This window comes from Simochromis diagramma, unplaced genomic scaffold, assembly GCF_900408965.1.
Source record: "Simochromis diagramma unplaced genomic scaffold, fSimDia1.1 OVJJ01000602.1, whole genome shotgun sequence".
Taxonomy (NCBI): domain Eukaryota; kingdom Metazoa; phylum Chordata; class Actinopteri; order Cichliformes; family Cichlidae; genus Simochromis; species Simochromis diagramma.
In genome coordinates, this window is record NW_024387040.1 from 3,393,135 (window position 1) to 3,416,136 (window position 23,002).

Consider the following 23,002-nt stretch of genomic DNA (forward strand, 5'->3'; position numbering starts at 1 on the left):
GTGCAAAAATACTATTTTATATGCATCAAACTGTGTTACTGTTGGTATTTTTCATAGATTCAAGTAAAGAAATGAAAACAAATAATGTGTTTTTGTGACAGGCTGCCTGAAGATACAATTTAAAATATATTTTGTTCTTTTGTTGTATTTTATGTGTAGACACAACACTGATTCACACCTCGAGTTGTCTTTTTATGCTCGAATGATTCACAGGTCAGTGTTAAGTGCTTAACAACAAAAGAGAAGAAGCATTCCTCTGAAAATGGTACATTTCAAGGACTTTACTATTTTGTCAAAGGCAAAGTGACAAGAGCAGGGGAAGGATTAAGCTTAACGAGTCCAAAGAAAAGAAATAACTCAGAAATTAAGTAGAGAGTAAAGAAGTTTTTTTATAAGAAATCAGATCCATTCAAACTGAATTCATTCAAAACTGAATTCATTCATTAAACACTTGAAGGCAAAATAATAATAAAACGAGCAGTCATTGCACTACAACATTTACTGAATGAATGAACAACCTGTTATGGTGGTCTTATGGAGCGAGCAAATATCAAATATGAAACCAGTTTTCTGTGGGAAATCCAGAACAATCAGTAATCTCTACTGAAATACTTGTTTACATAGCAAACACTCACATAGACAACTAAACTGATGAGAATAAACTGCTTCTGTTCATCCATCCACACAAGCCTCATCTTCACCTGGATGTCAGAGTCCTGATAGTGGATCAGGTAGTGCTCACCGTCATAGTCGTAGCGCACGGGCGTCCTTTCCAGCTCCGCTGAAACGGGCGAGGTGACACACTTGAAGGGCTTCCTAAATTCATCTAGCAGAGTCAGACTCATAATGCAGCAATTCTACAAGAAGTTGAAAAGTAAATAAGTGCCAGTGTGTATATTTTCTGCCTGCCACACCACTGCTGGGAATTTTATGCTCGTGTAGTACCTCCACTGTGCCCTGCAGGGCCTCACAACGCCAGGGCAGGGTGATGTCACCAGACAGAGATGTGTGCTGGGACAGGTTTGTGCTGCTAATGACTGTCAGCTGGATCAGCCCATCAGAGATCTGAGCTAGACAGAGAAAACACCGCGTGTAGACATTTATACCCAATTTAAGACAGCTAAGCAGTTTAAGTCTACAAGCGCTGTAACCATCAAACACAAATAAACACAAATTTTTTAGTGAATTTAGCTAAATTTTAACAAATTCAGAGGCTGTATCATATCAGTAGATTATTATATATAGCAGTTCTTACACCTAAAGAATGAAAGTTAGACTATGTGGATTAACGCTTTAAAATACTGAATGAAGACTTGAGTAAAGAAAGTGTTTTTGTGTCACTTTTTTCTACAATGATCAACATTTTCTCTGCATTTTTGTTTTGTTGAATAGAATTACTCTTAATGTATAACAATAATGGAAATCCTTAGAGTGATGCAAAGTAGCCTCTAAACTGATTGTATTGCCTGGTGTATGACTAGCTGTTAATAAAAAGTAAGTACTAAGCTGAAATATTCCAAACAGCACTTCAGAAGTCTCTTTTTTTATGACAAGAGTATAGATCGCAGGCTCACAAAAGTATTCAGTATTCTGAAATACCTTTCTGTATAACCTCCCTTTTATTCCACATATCCAAGTTTCCTGCCATATAGCTGAGGTTTAATTAGTTTGAAAAAGCAAGCCTGTAAGTGTTTGTCACACATGTGAAACAAACTATGGAGGCACATACAAATAGTGCTGTACATGCCTAAATACAAATCGACTGGTCTTAGGAAATAAATACAGTCATAAATTTGCAGAAAAAATGGGAGGAAAAAATCACAGCAAATGAATTCTTGATATTTAGCACTCTGTTTTGTATCCTTCTTAAAGTTACTATACATGTAAAACATAGCTATACTGTGGGGTTTTTTTTATATTACCCACACAGTACAGAAGATTATTCATATTTCCTTGGCATAACTCACAGTGTTACTTAATGAATGTGGGTACAAAATGTGGGTATGAATGGATTACTTCTGCGGCAGAAGAGCTGGGAAAAGCTTCCGGACATGAGCTCGCATACAGTGTTGTGGAGAACAATGTGTAGCTGGTAACCATGGAGACCGTATTCAGGGTCTATATCACAGAAAGGGGGTTGGACCACCGGCTCCACATAAGAACTGAAAGGGGAAAAAGGGAAAGAGTTGATAAAACCAGAAAGTGTAAACTCTGTCTAGTGGGGGGGGTATATCAAGACAAAAGCATTGTCCTAAAATAAGGCAAAGATTTATTAATTTTGTGGAGCATAATAAATAAAAGTGCTGTACTCCCACAGGAAACCAGGAGAGGGTGCTATATCCTTACTATGCTGAAGTACGGTATCAATTAACACTGTGTGGTCCTGAAAATGTTTTTGATTTCACGTGGATGGAAAGTAAATTACTGTTGGGTAATAACTCATAAGCCTCTGGAGCACCTGCGAGTCTGAGTGTAGACAAGAGCTGTGAGCACTTCCACCAGACAGCAGAGTTTGTACAATTCTAACAATTTAATTAATTTAATTAGTTTTCAGGATTAGTTCTCCAGGCTTCTTAAAGGACATTCAAAGCTCTTCTTTGGAAGCCAGCTGACCTCTTACTGACATACTGACAATGACTTGAACTACAAATTTCTAATCTGAATTCATCACCCCATAAAACCTGTTTCCAATGAGTTTCACTCCAGTTCTTGTGTAATTCTCATACTTCAGCATTTTCTCCCTCTTTCCCTTTGTTAAGAATTGCTTCTTGACAGCCAGCCTCCCACTTAGACCATTCTTTCTACCATGTCTTTGCTGAATGTTTTGCTATTTCTTAAGCACATGACTTTGAGGTACTGTTCATCTGCTGTCATGATTTTAGGTCTAACACTTCTTCTTCTTTTGTCCTTGTTGAGAATTTTCATCTAATAGCTCAATTAGCCCAATTTAAAATTGGTTCTTTGCTAAGCTGTCTGTTATGTGGAGAAATCACACTGAATCGTCCCCTGAGTTGTGGGCCCTTTCTGTGCTCGATCGATTCGGTCAGTGTTAAATGGCTTAACAAACAAATAAAGAAAAACAGTTTTCTGAAATTGGACTGCAAATAATTCCAAAGAAAAACTATTTCAGAAACTCAAATCCCACTGTACAGTGCATCACTGCAGGAGCAATACTGTCAGTCTATGCATCCCTTAAATTTGAGACGCAGCACACCTTGTATGGATGTTCATAAGAGGGGCTGGTTATAGTCCAACCTACCAAACAGAAGATCCCTGAGTGCTTCTTTCCACCAGCTTGTGGAAGTGGAGGGTGAACATGATAAAGGCAACTGAGCACTGGTCCTAGAAAAAAAAGATGCTTAAAGATGTCACTTCTCCCTGTGATAAATACTGTGTATCTTGTTCTGCTACTCTAAGCCAGTGAATAATAATCAAAACATGGCATGAATGCCTGAAGTAATTACCCTCCAGACACCGATGATGATGCCAGGCTGTAGCAACTTAAGCTGCACCAATCTGTCCTGGCCAATGACTTGCATGTTCTTAGTTAGAGTCTGCATGTCTAACTTCTCCATGAGGGACCTACAAACAGGTCTGACAGAGGAAGCAAAGACAGCAGTTGGTTTTACTGAGACAAGAGGCGAAACAAAGGGTGTAGATGGATGTCAGCTGCCTTTACCTCTTTGGGCTGACGCAGGCTAGCCTCCTGACACCGTACAGCTGAAGGGTGGAAATCTGCTGGTAGTCGGGTAAGCGGTCTCCTCCGCTCCAGCACAGTGTCACTGAAGTCTCAGTGAACTGGGACCGGCTCTGCTCCAAAGTGCTCTCACGCCCTGACTTATCCATGACTGTCAGTTCCCAGGTGACGTTCAAGTTTCTAGAGAATGTACAAAACAGAATGTAGAATTGTAGGAACAGGACTTTTTGCAGTTTTGCAATAAAAGCAAGAGAGAGAGAAGAAGAGAGCAGGTGAGAGTGAAGCTAAGCATGGCAGAAGTTAACAGGTTCTTTAATACCAAATACCACATAAATAGTCCAAATGAATCATTGAACAAAAATATAATCCATCCATTTGTCTTCTAATTTATTACAGTGAAAATAATCGGGCAGTGTTTGGCAGCGTTGCTCTTTAAATCAGAAAAATTACAAGTTTATTAGCTGTTACATCTCATTTGTCAGCAGAGGGAAGTAGTAGGACTCCAGTTAAAGCTGTTCTTGCTAATGAAATGATATGCAACGAATGAAATTAAAACTGCAGCTGTTGTGACGAATCTCTTGATCCAGTTCTGTCTAAACTGTGATTCAGAGCTGCCCCTACTGTGATGCAGCCGGGGCCTCGCTGAGACACCATCCAATATCAATTAGGTGGGGGAACAAAGCTAAAAACTGGAGCAGCCCAGGGGGCTCCAGCAGCTGACCCCAGGGATTTCACTCTGCACTGCCTGTATGCTTGACGTCTTGTGAAATGATTATTACCAAGGTAAATCGCATGCTCCTCATGGTCTCTAACAGACAAAAAAAAGCCCTATAGGGAGTTGTCTGAGTCGGTGGGAGGAAGGCTGAGGTGTGCGTGCATGCATATGTGTTCTGTGGATGAGGGGTTGGGGGGCTAAGTAATTTATTTCAACAATTCAGACAGCCCCTGCAAGGAACACAATTATTTCTATTTCCCCTCTGTACCACAGCGACTGCCACAGAACTCAATATTGAGTGCAGCACAGCCTCTAATCAGAGGTTATAAAAACACAGCAGAATCTGCGGTGGAGGTGGTGAGGGAGCTCTCCCCTGCTTGCTGGCATCCCCCTGAGCAGACATCACGTTCAGAACGAGACCTCCTTCCTCACCTTTAATAAGAAAGTGTCATTAAGTGTGACATCAAAAACAAACCATACTTTTTGTTTTTGATTACCAGCAGCTTGAACTATCCTCTTGTTGTGTTCTCCCCCCACCTCTCCAACCTTGAACTTTCTCAACAGCGAGGGTAGATCTCCAAAGTTTTGCTATTTGCTAACAGCAAACAATGCACAAAGGCTTCATACAGCTGCTTCCAAACAAATACCAAATCCCCGTTAGAGCACAGACACAGCACGGATCAACACACCTCCTTTCAACTAAAAGGATATAAAATTCACTATAAAAGTAGTTAACATGAGCATTTAGAGAAAAAACAATGACATATTTTTCTTTCTAAATGTGTTTGAGTAGGTGATACATAAAGTAAATGGAAAACCTAATTCCTTTGAACTAAACTTGGGTTTTCTCTCTTTATCTGTCTCACACTTCACCTGAGGACCCACTCTGTTTGGCTGGGTAGCCCTGTGTGAATACTGATGAGTCCAAGCCGCCTCGTCCACTTGATCATGTCACATTCGGCTACAGTCTTGAAGTACAGCCTCTTATAGTAACCTTCGGGTCGATCCTGCACCTCCATCGTGGCCATCCTCAACAGAGATTTGTCCATGCACTTTTTATTCTTGCTGAAATCCACAATGTAAAGCTTTCTCCACAGAGCACTGCAATGACAGCATCAGGAGAGTGACCGACTCGGTCAGAAAGGTTACAAACCAGTACAGTATGTCTAGTGTGATCATTTCTTACAGGGTGGCCAAGAAAAAAGAAGTTTAAGTTTTATTCATCAGAATGACAATATCAAAACATCAGCAGTGAAATTTCACGTTTTAATAAGTTTAATAGTGAATTTTTCCATTATAGGAATAATCTTTTCTACTAAGAGGAAACTATTTAACCCTGTGATGCCTGAAGCATGAAATCATTCCAGAAAGTTCTGATATTTTGGAAAACAGGACTGTTTATTGAACCTTTTGGAAAAAAATTTAAAGAAAGAAATTAATGTCACTTTGCATATAGTATAAGCTTCAGTTTGTATCATTTTTGCCACACTTTGTGCAAAAAAGAATCACACTGATGACCTGGAGCTCTCAAATACTCATGTATTAAATATGACACACTTGGCATTACAGACAACACTGATCACCGAGTTCTTGGTATTCTTTGGTAGTTACTGGAGGACATTTGGGTTCTGATTGTGGTTCTGACCAACAACAAAAAAAATCAATGTGTCAAGACTGTTGAATTGACCATAGGCTGCAATCTGGCTGGCTTTTTTACATTTCAGAATATGTCCTAAATGATATATAAATATATATTTTGATTTGTAGGACATGTTTTTCACTAACGTGAAATGTGTTAATGAACTAGACCTTTAATAAAACAAGTTTGTGCATCCACAGAGTGTCATGATCCTTGCCAAATCATGCAATCACAAAATCACAATTTTGAAATGTAAACTTTGTGCATTTGGATTGCCTCCAAAAGGTGGAGAGCTAGATGCTTCGGTACATAAGCTCAGTGAGCATCTCTAGATATGTGGCTTGAATTTCAGGCCAGATATCCAGAGATATGTGGCAGGATTTGCTAATGAAATGTTCTGCATTAAGAAAAGTGCTGTCTAACACAGGTAAACACAGTAAATGTATAAAAAATTGCAATATAAAATTGGAGTAGAAGACCAGTGGAGCATAGCAGGTATTTTTTTCTAAATATCTAAAAAGAAACATGAACATGAATATCAATGCACCACGTATGGGTGCCACAGCTGCAGTTTTTATGTTTAAGTAGTTGAGGAACTTGGGACCACGCTGTAAAGTTTCCTCTTTCAAGGTCTAATGCTTTTTCTCAGAAAAACAGAAGAAGAATTGGGGCAAAAACCACAGAGCTCCCGTGCCTTGGACTCCTACTAACTTAAAGGTTCTGCTGTAAGATTTGGAGGCATACTGTCCCTTTGCTATTGGATTAATTAACATAATCATGTATTTAATAAACTGTGGAAGATGCACTGACAAGATGGTACTTACTTGCTGTTGGCAAGCTGATAGAAGATCTTATTGATGTGGTTTATGCAGCAAAGTGTGGAAGCATCCAGGTATGACAAAATCTTAATCAGGATCTCAGATGGCAGTCTATGGAAAAGGTAATTAGACATGACTACAAGGATGTGACAGTGTGCCTTCATGCCTCCTACTGTTCAGATTTCAGTCTATGAGATAAATGTGTTCTGAAAACACTGCTTGGAAATCGTGTCATACACTTCTGGCAATAAAGTGAAACTACTTATCTCTATGTTCTGTTCTAGTAGATATGGTGAACACATAAATATGTAAATATATAAAGAACTCAGCTGAGATTTTTAGATCTAAAGGTCTAATGAAAGCCATCCAACCATCCATCCATCTATCCATCCATGCCTGCTAATTACAAATACTGCTAGGTTTGTTGGCTCACAGCTGTCCTGGTTAATGATGCCATTGCTGTCCAATTAAATCACTTGAGTGAGCAATAAATTCATCTTCCTATCACCTGCCCGCTCAGTCACTGTCATTTCACTACATATCAACAACCAGATTAAATTACTTCAAGAATGAATTAATTAAGAAACCAGATTGGGCGTTGTTTTAACAAGGCAAATGATTTCATACGACAGCTTTAAAGTTCAGATTATCCAAACAGCCATCCTCTCACTGACTAAATTCTTGCAGCTGTAATAATAGTTAGCAAAAATAGATGTAACATGTGATATTAGAGCTCAAAAGTTCAGCTTAAGTCTACAGCCATGGCAGTACAGAGCAGTGCTTTGAGCTGCATACTACTGTTACCTACATGCTTACTTTACAATGGGCTTGCATCATCTCGTGATGACAGTGCTAACATGCTCATATTTTGTCATATGTTAGTATTTCTGTATTGACTGATTCATGCTAAATACAAATACACTGAGGCTAAAGGGAATGAAAATTTATTTTTCAGTTATTTAGTTAGAAATTAGAAGAAGCAGCAAAGGAGACATGAGCATCTCTGCACCTCCCTTTTCTTCTTTGCATGGTAGAGTTTTAACTTGAAAGTGTGATGATGATTTTCAGTGATGTGGTGCTTTCAAGGACAGTCTCCAATATCCGATACAAATAGTTTAACACAAATGATTTAAATAATTTAATTGTTTGATATTTTTTTCTTAAAATGTTATAATCAGATTTAAGATGTGTATATAGTTAAAATAAATAAATAAATAAATAAATAAATAAATAAATAAAGGGATCTGAAAAATAGAATGTCTTTAGACCAACTGAATTTGGTCACAACCGTGATTGGTATTTTTATTTTATTTTATTTTATTTTATTTTTCTGTATATTTGAATCAGTGAAAAGATTATAAAAATAAATCCGGGCTGCACTCCAAACCTCTAAGACTCTAACCATTGTTTAAAAAGGAAAGTCTGAGTGAAACAATTATTTCTGCTCGTTGAGGCGTTCAGACTAAAACAAATATTAAAAACAACGCTGTTGCTAAATATGAACGATTAGCTGTTTTAACAGAATCATTTTGGTAGTAGAGGCAGCAACCGTCTACTGACTGACCTGTTTTTCTGTGTTGTAACTGCCTACATTTAATGGGAAAGAATCCAACTGCTTAATTCATGTAGTAAAGTGTTTTCCACCTGAATTGATTTACGCTGTGCTGTTATTGTATTTGTTGCTACAAATCCTTTTACTTTGAAGTCTATAAACAGCAGATCCACTGTTTGAGCGCTGAATGCCACAAAGATTAAGAAGAAGAAATGGCATGTACCGTGTATAGTCTGTGCATGCACTGACAGATTACCTTTCCATAAAGCTCTGAGTGGACGCTGGGGATGATTTGTCAGCTCTCTTGGACGTCCTTAATGCTCGCCCGGGAACGACTGCTTTCGAAGCTGCCATTTGTTCCGCTGGTCTTGACAACTTTGTGACAATTACAAGATAATTTATATTTGCAAGGTTTTAAGGTCGTGAAACTTTAAAAGAGCGTTTATTTGACAGCTTTTTTACTTAAAGACCTTGAAGATAACATCCGGGATCCAAAATGAACAGCTGATACTGTGTTAAATCCATGAGTAGGCTACATTAAATGACTTAATTCTCCTTGTGTGCTAACGAAATTCCGTGAAAGCGTCCGGTCACCTTGGTGACATCGGGTCCTTCAACGTCTTCCGGTGGGAAGAAGCACAAATGCCTTCAAAATAAAAGCAGAATATAGATAGATAGATAGATAGATCAATAGATAGATCAATAGATAGATAGATAGATAGATAGATAGATAGATAGATAGATAGATAGATCAATAGATAGATCAATAGATAGATCAATTAAACTTGATCTGGTCATTTAAGTAGCAGAGGGGTTTTATAATCAGTTTTAACTGCTTCGCATTGATTACATTAACAGCAGATCCACTAGAGAGGCAACAAAACAAAACAGGATTAGTTTAATAGATGGAGGCCAATGACATTTTCACCATCTTCATCCTTTTCTGACCTTTTTTTTTTTTTTTTTTTTTTTTTTTACCAGTTTTACATTTAGATAGTGTCGGTGTCCCTAATGGTACCTGGACCCTAAAGAAGTTGCACACATAGTCCTACTCCACCAAGATGGCACATCAACATGTTGGTTTGTTGTGTCTCCCAGCACAGTCTCAAGAGCATGGAGGAGATTATACTAGATAGACAGTTAGTCTAGGAGAGCTGTAGATCCTTGGAAGGTCCTTAGCCCATCAGCAGGGCCACAAGCTGTAAAAAGAATGCTATACTGCCTCTAACATCATTCAGCATGGCTAGTTTGGTGCTGGTCTGGGGAGGCTTATCCATGGAAGGACACACAAAACTCTACCGGCTAGGCAACAACACAGCAATGCCCCCCTTGATGTATGAAGGCAGCTCCTGGAGCGTGAAGGAATTGATAGCATTGACTGGCCACAACGCTCCCCTGACCTAAATCCACTAGAATATCTCTGCTTTGGTCCAGCTACAAGCAGGTGGGGGTCATGCAAACTACTGAGTATAATTTTGAGTTGCTGCAATGACATTTCACCAAAATGAATTAGCCTGCTGCATCATTTTGTTTTTCACTTTGATTTTTGGAGTGTCTTTGAATTCAGCTGTATTCAGGTTAATAAAGGAAATCAAGGCATTTAGCAGCATCAATCATCAATCATTGGACTCAGCTACTCCAGTTAGGCTAGTTACATCCCTTCTGTTGATTTTACTAAATAACTGTCAAAAAAACAAACAAAGAAAACTGCTGCTACTATCAGCTTATTCATTTATGGTAAATACAACCATGTTGACATATTCAAATAGGCACACATCTTAACATACTATAGTACAACATCAAATAATATTATGTAACTCTCACTGCTAATGTGTTAGCTAGATTAACAGTTAGCACCCACAATGTGTTAGAGAGTTGTTAGCGAGTTTACAGTTTTACACAAGTTTGGCTCTTCTTTTCAACATGTTTGAATCGATAATTAGTCACCCTTTAGTTTTTGTTAGCCTCACAGACCAAGAAATGCTATCAGCTGTACACACTCCACAGAGGCCCAGAGTTATTGTAGATGAACATTTAAACAGTTTTACAACCATTACACATGTACAAAGAACTCTGCAGCCTGTAAACATTGAAATATAATAGAAAACTTTAAGATGTTATACGTAAAACATCGGGAGAAGGTTTCATGTAAATGTAATTTGTTCTTCTCATTTAAAGCATGACCCAAAATCTACATTATTATCAATGACTACATTTACAGTGGGCAAAAATGTGTGAGGAGGAGACCATCGGGGCCAAGCTGGGTCTGGATTTCTGGATCCAGTGGTTTTTAGAAATCTCCTCCTCTTCTTTCATCACAGCTGTCCTGTGCCAGATGTGCTGTTGATCCACTGAGGTAGATGTCTTTTTAGAAACATCAGGAGGACTGAAGCTTAACTCAGTAATAAAGGAGGACATTTAATCTTCACCAGCAATCTTCAACCCACTGTGCAAAATATATGGATTTATTGTTAACAGTGTTTTGATCAGCTGCCCTGGGCGTCTTCTATTAATGCTTCATTTTATGGTTCTCAAAGGATGTAGGCTACAGAGCATACAGTCATTTAGTCTTTCATATAACTCTAATAATAATTCAGTATGCTTTTTAACCTGAATATTTGAAATAAAAACTCTCACTTCCAAATCTAGACCTATAAAGAGCTGGTGAAAGTCAGAAATGTAGACATAAATTTTAGTTTCAGCTCATAAGTATTACCGTAAGCTTTGCCATTTTCTTTTGACATATTTCGCTGAGTAAAAGCAGCTGTAGTCACTTCATAAATGCAATAAGAGCTCACTGGAAAGTATCTAAAATACAACTAATGATATTTTAATATCTGAATACTGACTGAAGGTGAAGTTGTATTTACATGCAAAGAAAGGATGGACTCTCCCTCTCAGACTGAGTTTATGAAACTTAAATTAGTTTTAATGTTTGCTACAAATGGGGGAAAACACCTCAGCCAGACAGCTGTGGTTAAACCCTGTTCACTTTAATTGGGTGTTAAACATCTGTGTTTTCAGTATTTAGGACACATTTCTGTGAATCACCATCAACAAACTGAGATATCAGGTAGAAACTAGAATTACAGGCAGTTTGTGAATGTGAAAATTTCCAATCTTCTTAGTAATTCATCTTTGCTTAATGCTGTCTTAATGTTATCGAAGTGCTCTTTTTTTAAAGGCAGCAGTGTTATTGATTACTTAATTTATTGTACTGTTACTGCCCATTCAGATGTGGAAAGAAACAGAAACATGCTGCTGTTTGCAGATAGTTAATAATCAGCTCTAAACAGGAGCTGAAGAAGAGTCCAGCCTGTTACTCTTACAGTATATAATGAATGACTTTTCTCTGTTTCTCATATAAACCGTTTCAGTGCCTCATCTTTGGCAGCCTGCTGCATGAATTAACATCCTTCTGTTCGGTAAAGTCAGAGCAGCAGAACTAATGTCTGAACTACAGCGCTGACTTTTAATTAACATTCAAGCTTAACAGAGTGATTTCTTTAGTCGGGGTGAATTCATTCATGTGCACAGATTAGCCACCGAACACCGGCTTAGCTTACTCCTCGTCGTAGCTAGTTATAGCTAAGGATGCTAATTTACTAGTTAGCTTAAAATCACACATTTTACTCATAGAAAAAGTACAACAGTGCCTCTGATCACTTATGTTGGTTAGTTCAGTTTACTGCAGAATACAGCATGCTGTTAGCTTTAAACAGAGAGTGTGGTTATGGGAAGTAAAGGTTGGATCTTCTCTCAGTCTTCATCTGCAATTCACAACAGAAATATGAGAGTTTCTCCTGACAGGAGCTGTCAATCAAAGACATCACCGTGATATCACACCCTAATTTTACAGCTTTGGGTGAGTAATTTGAAGCATAATCATGAGAAAAGTGACCACCCTTGAACCCAAATCAGCATGATGAGAACTACTCATCTTTGGGAAAACCTTTTTTTTTTTTTGTTTAGTTTGACAGCTCTGTGTTTGACAGCGAGTGTCTGTGGTCATCTGTTAAACACAGTGGAGGCTCTGTCATGGTTTAGGGCTGCATTTCAACCATTGATGTTGGTGTTTTTTGCAATTATGAATGCAGAAGAGTACTTTCAAATATTAATCCATCATCCAATGCCATCTGGAAAGAGCCTGATTGTCAGCAGCTTCAACTTTCATCCTAAACACACTGGTAATGCAGTAAAAGCATACCTGGGTAGAAAAACACACAGGGGAACCTTATGAGTCATGGATTGGCCTCCCCAGATTCGGGACCTCAACATTATTGAAGCGGTGTGGAATCAACTTGACACAGAACACAACAAAAGGCAGCCAACGTCCAAAGAAGAGCTTTGAGTGTCCTTCAAGGAGCCTGGAGAACTATTCCTGAAGACTACTTAAAGAAATGACAAGAAAGCTGCCTGGGTTCAGGCTGTGTTATAGAATAAAGGTGGTCATAACAAATATTGAATAGCAAGCTGATTAGAATTGTACGAACTCTGTTTTTGATTTATATGCTATATTCCAATGTATATTTGCACGTTTCAATAAATAGCTGGAGGGAACCCTTCCACACCGCGGGTATGAGACATAGTTCAGTGTTTGTGTGGTCAAGAATAGTGTTAAGGTCTAACAATGTGCCACTGTGATCTGAGTCTTCTGTAACAGTTAATGGCTTCTAGCCAGAGTCCATGTTCAGGTTGTTTGAAAGCAGTTTAGGATTTATGCAATGCTTGGAAAACAAGAATTACAATAAATGTGCATTTTTGTCTTATAACACAGCTTACCCAACTAATCTACCCCAAATCACATTTTCCAACTTTCCAGTAACTGTTTCTCTCATTTATGAGGTAATTTAAATTAAGGTATATTGCATATTACAGAAATTAAGTTGACTTCTCATTTATGATAGTGATGCTGCATCTAAATTTTCTGAAGCAATGAGTTTGCACACTTAAGTAAAGCCAACTTGTAAGATTTTACCTTGTAGTTCCCACAGGGCCGTAAAGTAAACTGTTGACGCATGTAGATGTACAGAGTACATATTTACACATACTGCACAGATTTACTTTCATTTCCTGGGGGGCTGAACACATTTGACCTTTACCCCTAAACCACGATTCAAACTGCACTCCTAAAATTTCTTAGTTTACCTGAGAGAAAGCTACCTTTATCCTGCTATTGAGATTCCAGTCTCTACAGTGTGATTAATACAACTGTGGACACACACACACACCACACACACAAATTAATAGCTGTCACTGTAAGCTTTAGCAGGCACAGTACCGCCTGCTGTAACCTTTCCCTGGATTACCAATATAACTCCTCATCAGGGTGTTAGCTCAGCACTAGCAGGGGAGGAACAGGCAAGATTGATGCTATTTGTCTCCTCACACATGCTAAGATAGAGGTCACATCTTACTGAACTAAGACAAGAGAGACAAAACACAGTCTCTTTCTCCACATTCATTCATTCTCCAGCAGTGAGAGAGAGGACTCAAAAATGAAGCAGTTTGAGAGCCTGACCTCATTTCAAAGATGAAGATACAGAGTCATTTATAGCTGCACATAGACAGATGGACTGGCAGACAGATGGACTGGCAGATATAGTGGGTATTTTAGATCTGATGAAGCATATAGTGGCATGAGCACATGGAGTGGATCTTGTTTAATTTAATTCGTTATATGCCTAATATTTATAATATTTGTGACAGAGGTATTGATATGTAGTTGTGCACAAAAAGGGACACTAAAAGTATACATGCATGTGTGTTATGTACAGAGAAAACATGCAGAAAGATGATAAGTCATTTGCTTTGCAAAAACAGATGGCTCGCTTTAAGACCCATCCCATAATTGACCTCCCCCTTTTCCTAGAAGCCAGTAGGCTCTGCTAGCTGTCAGGGAAAATCACCATAACCCTGTTGTCACTGTAGCCGATCAGCTTGCCTGATGAAAGTGAAGTCCCTTTCAGGGCAACAGCAGCCCCTGGTATAGTAATGGCATGTAGGCCACATCCTTTTTGCTTGCTTGTCCCCCGTACTTGACATTTGATGATTTCTGTAGCTATGTGTCCTTCTAAAGGCCCGAGGACAGCTGTGGCTCTTGGATACCTGATGTCACTCTTCCGCATGGTTTGTCAGTCGGCTGTGACAGTGCAGTGTTTGTCAAATGGGAATGAAGGGAGCAAAGGATTAACCATGATTAAGCCTAAAATAATGTATTTTTAGTAGAGGACTTAGCATGTACAAAGGCATGTGAAACACACTGCACAAGTCACATATTCTTCAGTTGTGTCTGAGCTTTCAACACTTATTAACAGTGTTAACAGAGTGATATATTCTCTACCTGCTCATCTTATCCAATCGCTTACTTGCGTGAAACCCTAAAACAAATTCCAGCTCTGATAAATCAAAAGTAACACAGTCTGTTCCTTTACTTGAGTGGATAAAACAGCTGGCCTACAGTATCTGCTGTGTACATGTATAATGCAGCCACTTAGCACTTGGTAGGAAGTGTGAAAACGACAGCTCATTAAAGGTCCAGCGTGAGGTTCGATACTTGTGAAGCCCATCCTCAAACCATTCAGAAGTGTGGAGCACTGATAGGAACCCTCTACAGCTCTTCAAAGGATGATGGCATGTCAGAAGTTGAAAAGAAGAAGGCTAAGGGTGGAACAGAGAAGTGCGGGTCATACTCGGTGAAGTGAGCTTTGTTGAAGCTTTACCTGCTTTGAACCTGCTTGTGAGATCTTTGTTTTATTTGTGATGTGATGGAAGACTGTTGACAACCATGTGTCAGTGGAGCATGCAGGTGAGATGCCACACAAGTTTATTGTCTTAATCTCCTAGATTCTTTGATTTTTTTTTTTTACCCCCCTTGTGTATCTCTAATAGCCTGACAGCCCTTATGCACAATTTAGATCCGCCACTGGATGGCGCACGAGTATCTGTATTTGATTCGTAAAAAAAAATTGCTTTAAGTCCCAAATTAGTAACATATACATGCATGCTGAATGTACCATGTAACTGCAAGGTTACCCGCTGCATTCCCCCTTCATTTCGGATTAATCAGACAGAGATATGACAAAACCAGAGCATATAAATGACAGTCCCTAAGAGCGAGTGATCTTTGCCAACCTCAGGGGCCCCCAAGCTCCCAGCATAGCACGTATGACTGTGCAAACAAACCTATTAGTCCACGCAATGTGTCTTAATTGTGGGGCACTTCTGAGAAGTCTCGTTGCAGTGGCCACACACAAAGAATGGGCGTGAGTACTCCCTCGAAAGGCAGCCCAGAGACTCGTGCTTTTTTCTGCAGCAGTAGCAGCAGCAGCAGCGATCTGAGCGCTCAATTTACAGTCTTGGAGGGTGGGACAGAAAGCACACCAGCGGGATGGATAACGCAGGTAGGTCGTGGTTTATCGTTCCTTCATAGAAATGCCAGAAAAGTGCTTGTTTCATCACAATTATCAGCCAGAACGAGGATAGAGGAAGGGAACATCTTTTTTTGGACATTTTAATTTGGTACAAAGTGCTGCAGCGCGCATTCCCATCAGCAAACACGCAGCTGAAGCACAAATAATTGCTTTGATAGGATAATTATAAAGGATGATCAATTTCTACACCATGCTTATTAGGATTGTGGTATTTAACGATCAGTCGCTTTCCCCTTTACGCACAAGTCTTTTTACGCACGCTGGTTACAAGTTTATTAAGTAAACTATATACGATCTCATGGATGTTATTGTCTCACAAGAGAACTATTTTTCTCTTATATCAGGAATTGCAACCGCAGATGTCTGAATACTCTCCCAAAATCAACTAAGACGTGCAGGAGGGAGGGGAGTCTCAGTCGGAGAGAGTCTGAGTGCGTCTGTGTGTCAGAAGGTGTTTGAGAGAGTGAGGGAGCATCACATATTGAGGAAGAGAGAGGGGAAGATAGAAGGGACCGACTCTGGACCAGGTGATCGAGAGCTAACAAACCTCCAAGGGGCTACCGGGCTGTATCAGTGTGCACGGGATCAGCGATCCAACCATGGTGCCAGCGCGCTGCCCGGGACGCTGTGCCATACTGGCACTGACCCTCCTCTTGGGATGCGGCGTGGCTTTCTGCCTTGGCCAGAACGACACGGAACCCATAGTTCTCGAGGGGAAGTGTCTAGTGGTGTGCGACTCGAACCCTTCTTCGGACGGCGCAGTCACCTCCTCACTTGGCATTTCAGTCCGCTCCGCTGGGGCAAAGGTTGCTTTTTCAGCCGTGCGTGGAACCAACCATGAGCCGTCAGAGATGAGCAACACGTCCATGACCATCTATTTTGACCAGGTCAGATGTCCACTGAATTTAGCGTCAACACACCCATATCCAATACAAGTCCTATTTTATTCTAAAATATAATTTTCTCTTCGTACAATCTGTTGGGTGGGTAAAACTTATGATCTTGCTCGATATTGATTTTCTATTACTTCTAACGCTCTGTGCGATCCGAGCCAGGAGGTTTTCTAAAGACTTCGGCGTTATTTTATGTTTCAGAAGGATTCGTGTGCGTAATTGGCGTGATCTGGAGATGCGCCGCCAGACGATCACCCATGCACGATCATTTACCGCATGCGTCTTAGGCCTCGGCCGCATTTAGATATGCAATGTGTTGCTTTTGATTAGATATTCCAATAAGTTTTCACGGCTGAGGTCTTTGGACAGCGGCCTGTTATACGCCTCAAATTGGGATCCTTCCCAAAGTGCGACTGAAGTGCTGCCTGAAACATTTGGCAAAGCAGCACCAGGCTTACTGGCTTATACGCCTCTTTTTTAGTCACTGCGCACAGCAGACACAAACAATACGTTTCCACAAAACCAGCTGTTGTGTTGAATTAAGCATGCACATAAAAAATAATCATACTAATAAAGCACTGTCTTATTGTGCTCCCTTTCTTATCACAGGTTTTAGTGAACATCGGCAACCATTTCGATCTCAAAACGAGTGTTTTCCAGGCTCCAAGAAGGGGAATCTATAGTTTCAGCTTTCACGTGGTGAAGGTCTACAACAGACAAACTATACAGGTGAGAAATTACGAAAAACGTGGGGCGCATTTTTGCATTTCCTGGGTACAAGACTCAGCTCCAAGTTTCTCGTTGCTCTTAATTGCAGGTGAACCTGATGCAGAATGATTATCCGGTTATATCAGCATTCGCCGGTGACCAGGACGTTACGAGAGAGGCGGCCAGCAACGGAGTACTGCTGATGGTTGAACGGGAGGACCGTGTCTATCTGAAGCTGGAACGGGGCACCCTAATGGGCGGATGGAAATACTCCACCTTCTCAGGCTTTCTAGTCTTTCCTCTATAATCTAATCTGCGATGACTCACGTCGCATGGGACTCTGCTTAGGTTGAGGAACCAAAAAAGAAAAAAAAAAAGAAAAAAACGAAAAAAACATGCCATTTATTTTTAACTAAAATAACTGTCAGCCAAGGAAGCCGACGAATATCTGTATACCTACACTCGTCCACTATCTAGTCAAATCTGAACGTTTCCTTGGAGTTTCATATATTCAAATCCATCAGCCAACTCTAACGCAATCTGGATGATTCAACGTGGCCCGTACTTGTCGGGTACGTGGATTTTTTTTCCCCCCTTGCTTGGAAAACAAACTTTGCCGACAGACAAACGGGTGTACCTGAGAGGAAATGGACAAAGGAGAAGATGGGGGGAGTGGAGGAACTGACACCTTGGACAGGCCGAGTGTGTTATGCTCTATTTTATGTTTGTATAGCCTTAAACAATTTATGGTTTCCGTCCAAGTGAAGTATATGGAATTATATGGACAAACAACAGAAGAAGTGCTTTCACGCCCAAGGCATTTTTTTTGCACGAATGGAAGTTTTATCTTTATGTTTTGTGCTGTCAATGGTGTTGCGTTTGGATGCTGAACATATTGAAAATACGCCAAATGTAGGCCGCCGACGAGTTTATTTAAAAGAGAAAAAAAGGCGACATATTTCAGCCACCGAAGACGACTTAGAGCCCTTTTATTTAAAAAAAAAAAATAGTAACAATGATATAATTTATAAAGTACATATTCACATTATTGTGTGTTCTACATTTCGGAATCTGCGTAGCTTTGACTGATTTAATGTTCAGTGACGTTGCTCACCAAATGTACATTGTGGAAATTATAGAAGAATCCCTATGTCCCGCTTAATAAAAGGTATTGTATTGTATAGGCTAAGTGCATTTATCAGTTTTTGTTTGCATATAGCTTTTCAACGAAAGGGGATCTATCTGTGTATACAGACTGTAGGAAAAATACATGTTTGCAAATGAAGCTCAAAGGCCTCAAGAGGGAGCAGAGGTTGAACTGTGAGCAGCTCACTCTGGTCGCTGTCCGAGGTGCTGAACCTATGGGCTTTTTAAAAAAAGAAAAAAAAAAAGTCAGGCAACAGCTTCTTAAGTCAAACACTTCAGTGAAAACACTTGTTGTTGCCGGCTGGAAACTGCGATTCAATAACTGGGAAATAAGAAATATCTGAAATGCGCATTTATGAATGCACTGCTGAGGAGAGCCAGGGCAGCTCCTGAGCGTGAAGTTTCAGCACAGCACGACCGCACACCGCGGAAACGTCCTTCTTTGTGGCAGAGCCGAAGCTCACGTAAAGTAGACATATATTTGGAAGCGTTAGCGAGGTGGTTTGCAAATGTGGGTTAAAAAGAGAGCGAGAGAGGTCGTAGTATATAGACTGTGTGCAAAGTTTGTTTCTTTTCCTTTCTTTCTTTCTTTCTTTCTTTTAAATCACACGACTGGATGCCATCTTGTTTGAAAAAGCACGTTTTGGGGATATTTCAGCCCACACACTAAAATATCTCTCTGCCCCCCCCACACACTTACACGCAGTCAAAGTTATACCACATACCCCCATCCCCACCACCCCCACAACCCCTCCCTTCCCAGTCTAGGAAGGCCACACCTGAGTCAAGATGAACTGCATGACTCATACAAATTAAAGAAGAAGAAAAAGAGCAGTGCCAAGAGCAAATATTTGCTCATTTTTTAAATTAATATTTTTTTGTTTTGTTTAAAGCTATCCCCTTATCAGATACTACACTTAAGAAAAAAAATATCACGCTTTTCCCCTGGGCCAGTGATAATGTATTCAACAAACGCAGAAATATTTTACCATGCATATAGTCTGAAAAAGACTAAAAAAACATCCTGTGGGAAAACATATGGCAAATGCACAAAAACACGAGAGGAAACTTGCTGTTTCTGTGGTTTACAGTAAATGAGGTGGACCAAGGTGAAAGCCTGATGTTTCCTTGTTAAGTCTGTGCCACTTAGAGATAACACTTTTGGGGACAATACAGATATGAACTGAGCAAAAGCAAAAGCGCTACAGAGAAACTCATCCCTGTTTTAACAATGTGGGAATCTGCAAGTTTTCTTGAGTCTTTAATATTCAAAGTCCAGCAATGTTTTTCCTCTAAAGTCTTTAACATAAAAGTCTCTAAACCTAATGGCTAATTTGGCAAATGTGGCCCTCTTTTTAAGTTCTGAGGGCCTTTTTTGTATTATAGACTTTGTTAACTCTGTGGATGCAGCCCAGCACAGAGTAAATACACACCTTTGATTATGGAAGCTGCGACTTGGTGTGCTTGGATACAGTATGTCTGTAGAGAAGGAGGAGTGTTGGAGGAGATTTGTAAAGAAAAACACAAAGGACAATCACCGCATAGTTACTTAACCTAACTAAATGTCACACCTGTTGACATCTAAAGAAGTCTTTTATTTCTTGTCCTAGGTAAAGGTCGGTAAAGTTGGTTATGCCAGAAACTACTCTAGCAAAAATTCCGATATTTGTAGGACAAATCTGTATTGCTTTTTTCCAGTCAAGCTTAAAGTGCTCTCAATTTAGGTTGCAAAGCTTAATAAATCTCTCATTCGCCGCTATTTTTTCTAGACTTTAGAATAAACAAAGTTCTTACGAGCCTCGGTGAAGACTGTCTGATTGGTTGAGCATCATAAATCTGATCCTCACCCTTACGGTGAAAGTCATTGTGCCGAGGAAATGTCAATTTAGCACAAAGCCAGCATGACATTGGCAGAAAAAACAGTTACGAGTACTGTACAAAACCTGCCAGAAGAGTTGTGAGCCAATTTGTAGCAGTTTATGATCATCCTGGGCTAGTAGAAACATATTAGCACAACACCATTGTTCTCTGTCAAACACACAGAGAAGAAAACATAAAACTAACTGTTTGTGCAGCTGAGGGTTAAAAATGAACACCAACAGCTGCTGGAAAACATTTGCATGTATAATTGACAATATCGTACACGTGAGCAGCTGGGAACCTTTTTTTGTTCACTTGGTTGCTTCTACCGCACGGATATCTGCTTTGGTCTTATTTTTTTTAATATACCTTCATTGTGTTTATAACAGAACACAACAGCTGAGAACAAAGATAAAGACCTGCTGATGAGCAGCTGATGCCAGCAATAGGACTGCACAAACGGCAGAAAGTGCCAGCAAATCATTGTGATTTTGGAGAGTGTATTAAACTGGCCTATAAAGTACTAATTGTGCCCATACTGGAATGAGAAATCTGCATCCAAATGATCCCCTTAGATAATTAAGATAGCCATTGAGCACGTAGCAAACAAGACATGAAAAATAAAACCTTTTCAAGATTATTGCACGCAATCAAATAAGTTAGACTAAATCACTTCTTTCATGTAAATAACACAACTTCCATAGATGGGATTATTAAAGCGTGGATATATTTGTTGAACTCCTTGGCGAGTAAAGCTGTTTGCAACTTATTAGGCACAACAGAGTGTAAATGATACCATAATGCTGCCGTTATTGCTAAATATTAGTCATCCTAACAGGATTTTTTTTGCGTTTGTTTGTTTGTAGCAGTAAATACAGAGTCACCCACACTGTCAAAGAGTATAAGCTCACAATTTGTCCACTCTAATTGTAAAACAGACTTGAGAATGTTTTTATTGAGGCACAGATGGCATTTTACTGTGCTTAGCAGCTATACATGGATAAATAAATAAAAACTATAGATAAATGCAAAAGCCAAGAACTCATAGGAACTTTTTTTTTTAAACTTTTTCTTCTATAGTCTCCTAAAAAAATCCTCCTCATGAGGGCTGGTCCTCTCATTTGTATGACTCTGAGATACATGCATCTGCAGTAAGATCATAGGCGGGCTGCACCGCGGGCCCATCGACGTGAGGGAGGTGCAGCCGTACATGCATTTGAATTTAAATTATGTAATAGACTCATGTCAGTTATTCCTTAATGAGGTTGTTTTAGAGAACTCCCACTTACAAAACACACATTTACACTTATAACCATTCTGAACATGCATCCACACCGACACACGCACACACATGCACGCGTGTCACTGCTCATTCAGCCTTGAACAAAGTGGCTTCCTATTTGGAAACATCTAAACAAATCTTCAATCCACTGTAGGGAAAACAACATTAAAATCGTTTTAGAAATAAGAATTAAAGTTGTTTGGGGGCTGATTTGAAAGCTGTCCTCTGAAGATCAAGACGGCTTTCATTTCAGCTCCTCTTGTAGTCTCTAAACATTTAATTACACTGCCTTTGCATATCTTCAGTGGGTGATTTGTTCAGTCTTAACAAGGATGATAGTTGGCAGGTAAAATGTCATCTTCTCTCTATTTTTTTATTTATTTTTTTATTTTTACCGAGGTAACAAGAAAATAATTACGCGTCATTTGTGCAAACAAAACGAAGGCCAACCTCTTCCTTTTCTCGTTGCACGAAAGCTCCACCGATTAAAACTCTTGAAGTGTTTCACTGAAAATTTTGTAAATATTAGACCTTGCTCTTGCTTGATGGAAAAAAAATCCTGCCCTAACCTCGCGTGTAGCACAAGCTGATGTCGGCTCTTTATTTATTGATATCACGATACTGATATGTTTCCTTGTGCATCAACAACAGCATATAATACAGCAGTTTTCATTTTTATTACTAAATTAACTAAACTGTTACACATACATGTATGCTTTTACCTCCAAAAGTATTTTTACTTGTGCGTTCACAATCTGATAAAAGCACATATTGGAAACTAAGTTTAACCTCAACTGAAGCTTCTTCTTTTCCACTGCTGAGCAAAGCTTTCTTTTTCAGATCCAACATCTCCTTTTCCTTTTCTGAGAACCGAAGTCAAGAAAACATTTTGATGCTGTTGGCCCACAGTGAGACCTTTAAGAAATGTCTTCCTGACCCAACTTGAATTCCAACCTATGGTTAAGCAGCACTGGAGTTCACCACTTTGATTCACTTCTGTTGTGAGAAAGCCAAAGAGAGCAGCACAACAAAACAGATATCAGCCAAGAAGTCAGTATTTTTTACCAATGAAGCCAAGTGTTTGTGTTTTGGGCGTTTCCTGAATTTCTATATCTCATTCTTCTATTCTCCTCCAATGGCCGCCTGTGCGTGGACGTGCTTTGTACCTTCCTCTAGACTCCCAATGCCAAAGGAGAGAGACCCTAACAAGATTTTCAACCTTTCCTTTTGATTGCAGATGAGTTAAATACATTGGTATG

The 23,002-nt window shown here is 39.6% G+C and overlaps 2 protein-coding genes across 7 annotated transcripts; one reads left to right on the forward strand and one right to left on the reverse strand.

Annotated features, from left to right (window-relative positions):
* Positions 1 to 392: 392 nt before the first annotated feature.
* Positions 393 to 9,047, reverse strand: fbxo15 (F-box protein 15). Of its 6 annotated transcripts, XM_040044532.1 has the most exons (10): positions 8,884 to 9,047; positions 8,678 to 8,796; positions 6,876 to 6,980; positions 5,286 to 5,513; positions 3,680 to 3,877; positions 3,465 to 3,594; positions 3,260 to 3,342; positions 2,017 to 2,162; positions 946 to 1,070; positions 393 to 857 (listed from the first exon to the last, which is right to left on the reverse strand). In XM_040044532.1, exons 2-10 carry the CDS (start codon positions 8,773 to 8,775, stop codon positions 591 to 593), a joined length of 1,380 nt encoding a protein of 459 aa, XP_039900466.1. In that variant the 5' UTR covers positions 8,776 to 8,796; positions 8,884 to 9,047; the 3' UTR covers positions 393 to 590. The 6 variants fall into 6 exon arrangements, with proteins under 6 accessions (XP_039900466.1, XP_039900468.1, XP_039900467.1 ...); XM_040044534.1 differs by having other exon boundaries at positions 5,298 to 5,513; positions 8,678 to 9,047; XM_040044533.1 differs by having other exon boundaries at positions 3,465 to 3,582; positions 8,678 to 9,047.
* Positions 9,048 to 15,478: 6,431 nt separating this feature from the next.
* Positions 15,479 to 18,449, forward strand: cbln2b (cerebellin 2b precursor). The gene is made up of 4 exons (XM_040044410.1): positions 15,479 to 15,824; positions 16,199 to 16,741; positions 17,357 to 17,476; positions 17,565 to 18,449. The coding sequence occupies exons 2-4, from the start codon at positions 16,454 to 16,456 to the stop codon at positions 17,760 to 17,762; spliced, it is 606 nt and encodes a 201-aa protein (XP_039900344.1). The 5' UTR covers positions 15,479 to 15,824; positions 16,199 to 16,453; the 3' UTR covers positions 17,763 to 18,449.
* The last annotated feature ends 4,553 nt before the right edge of the window (positions 18,450 to 23,002 follow it).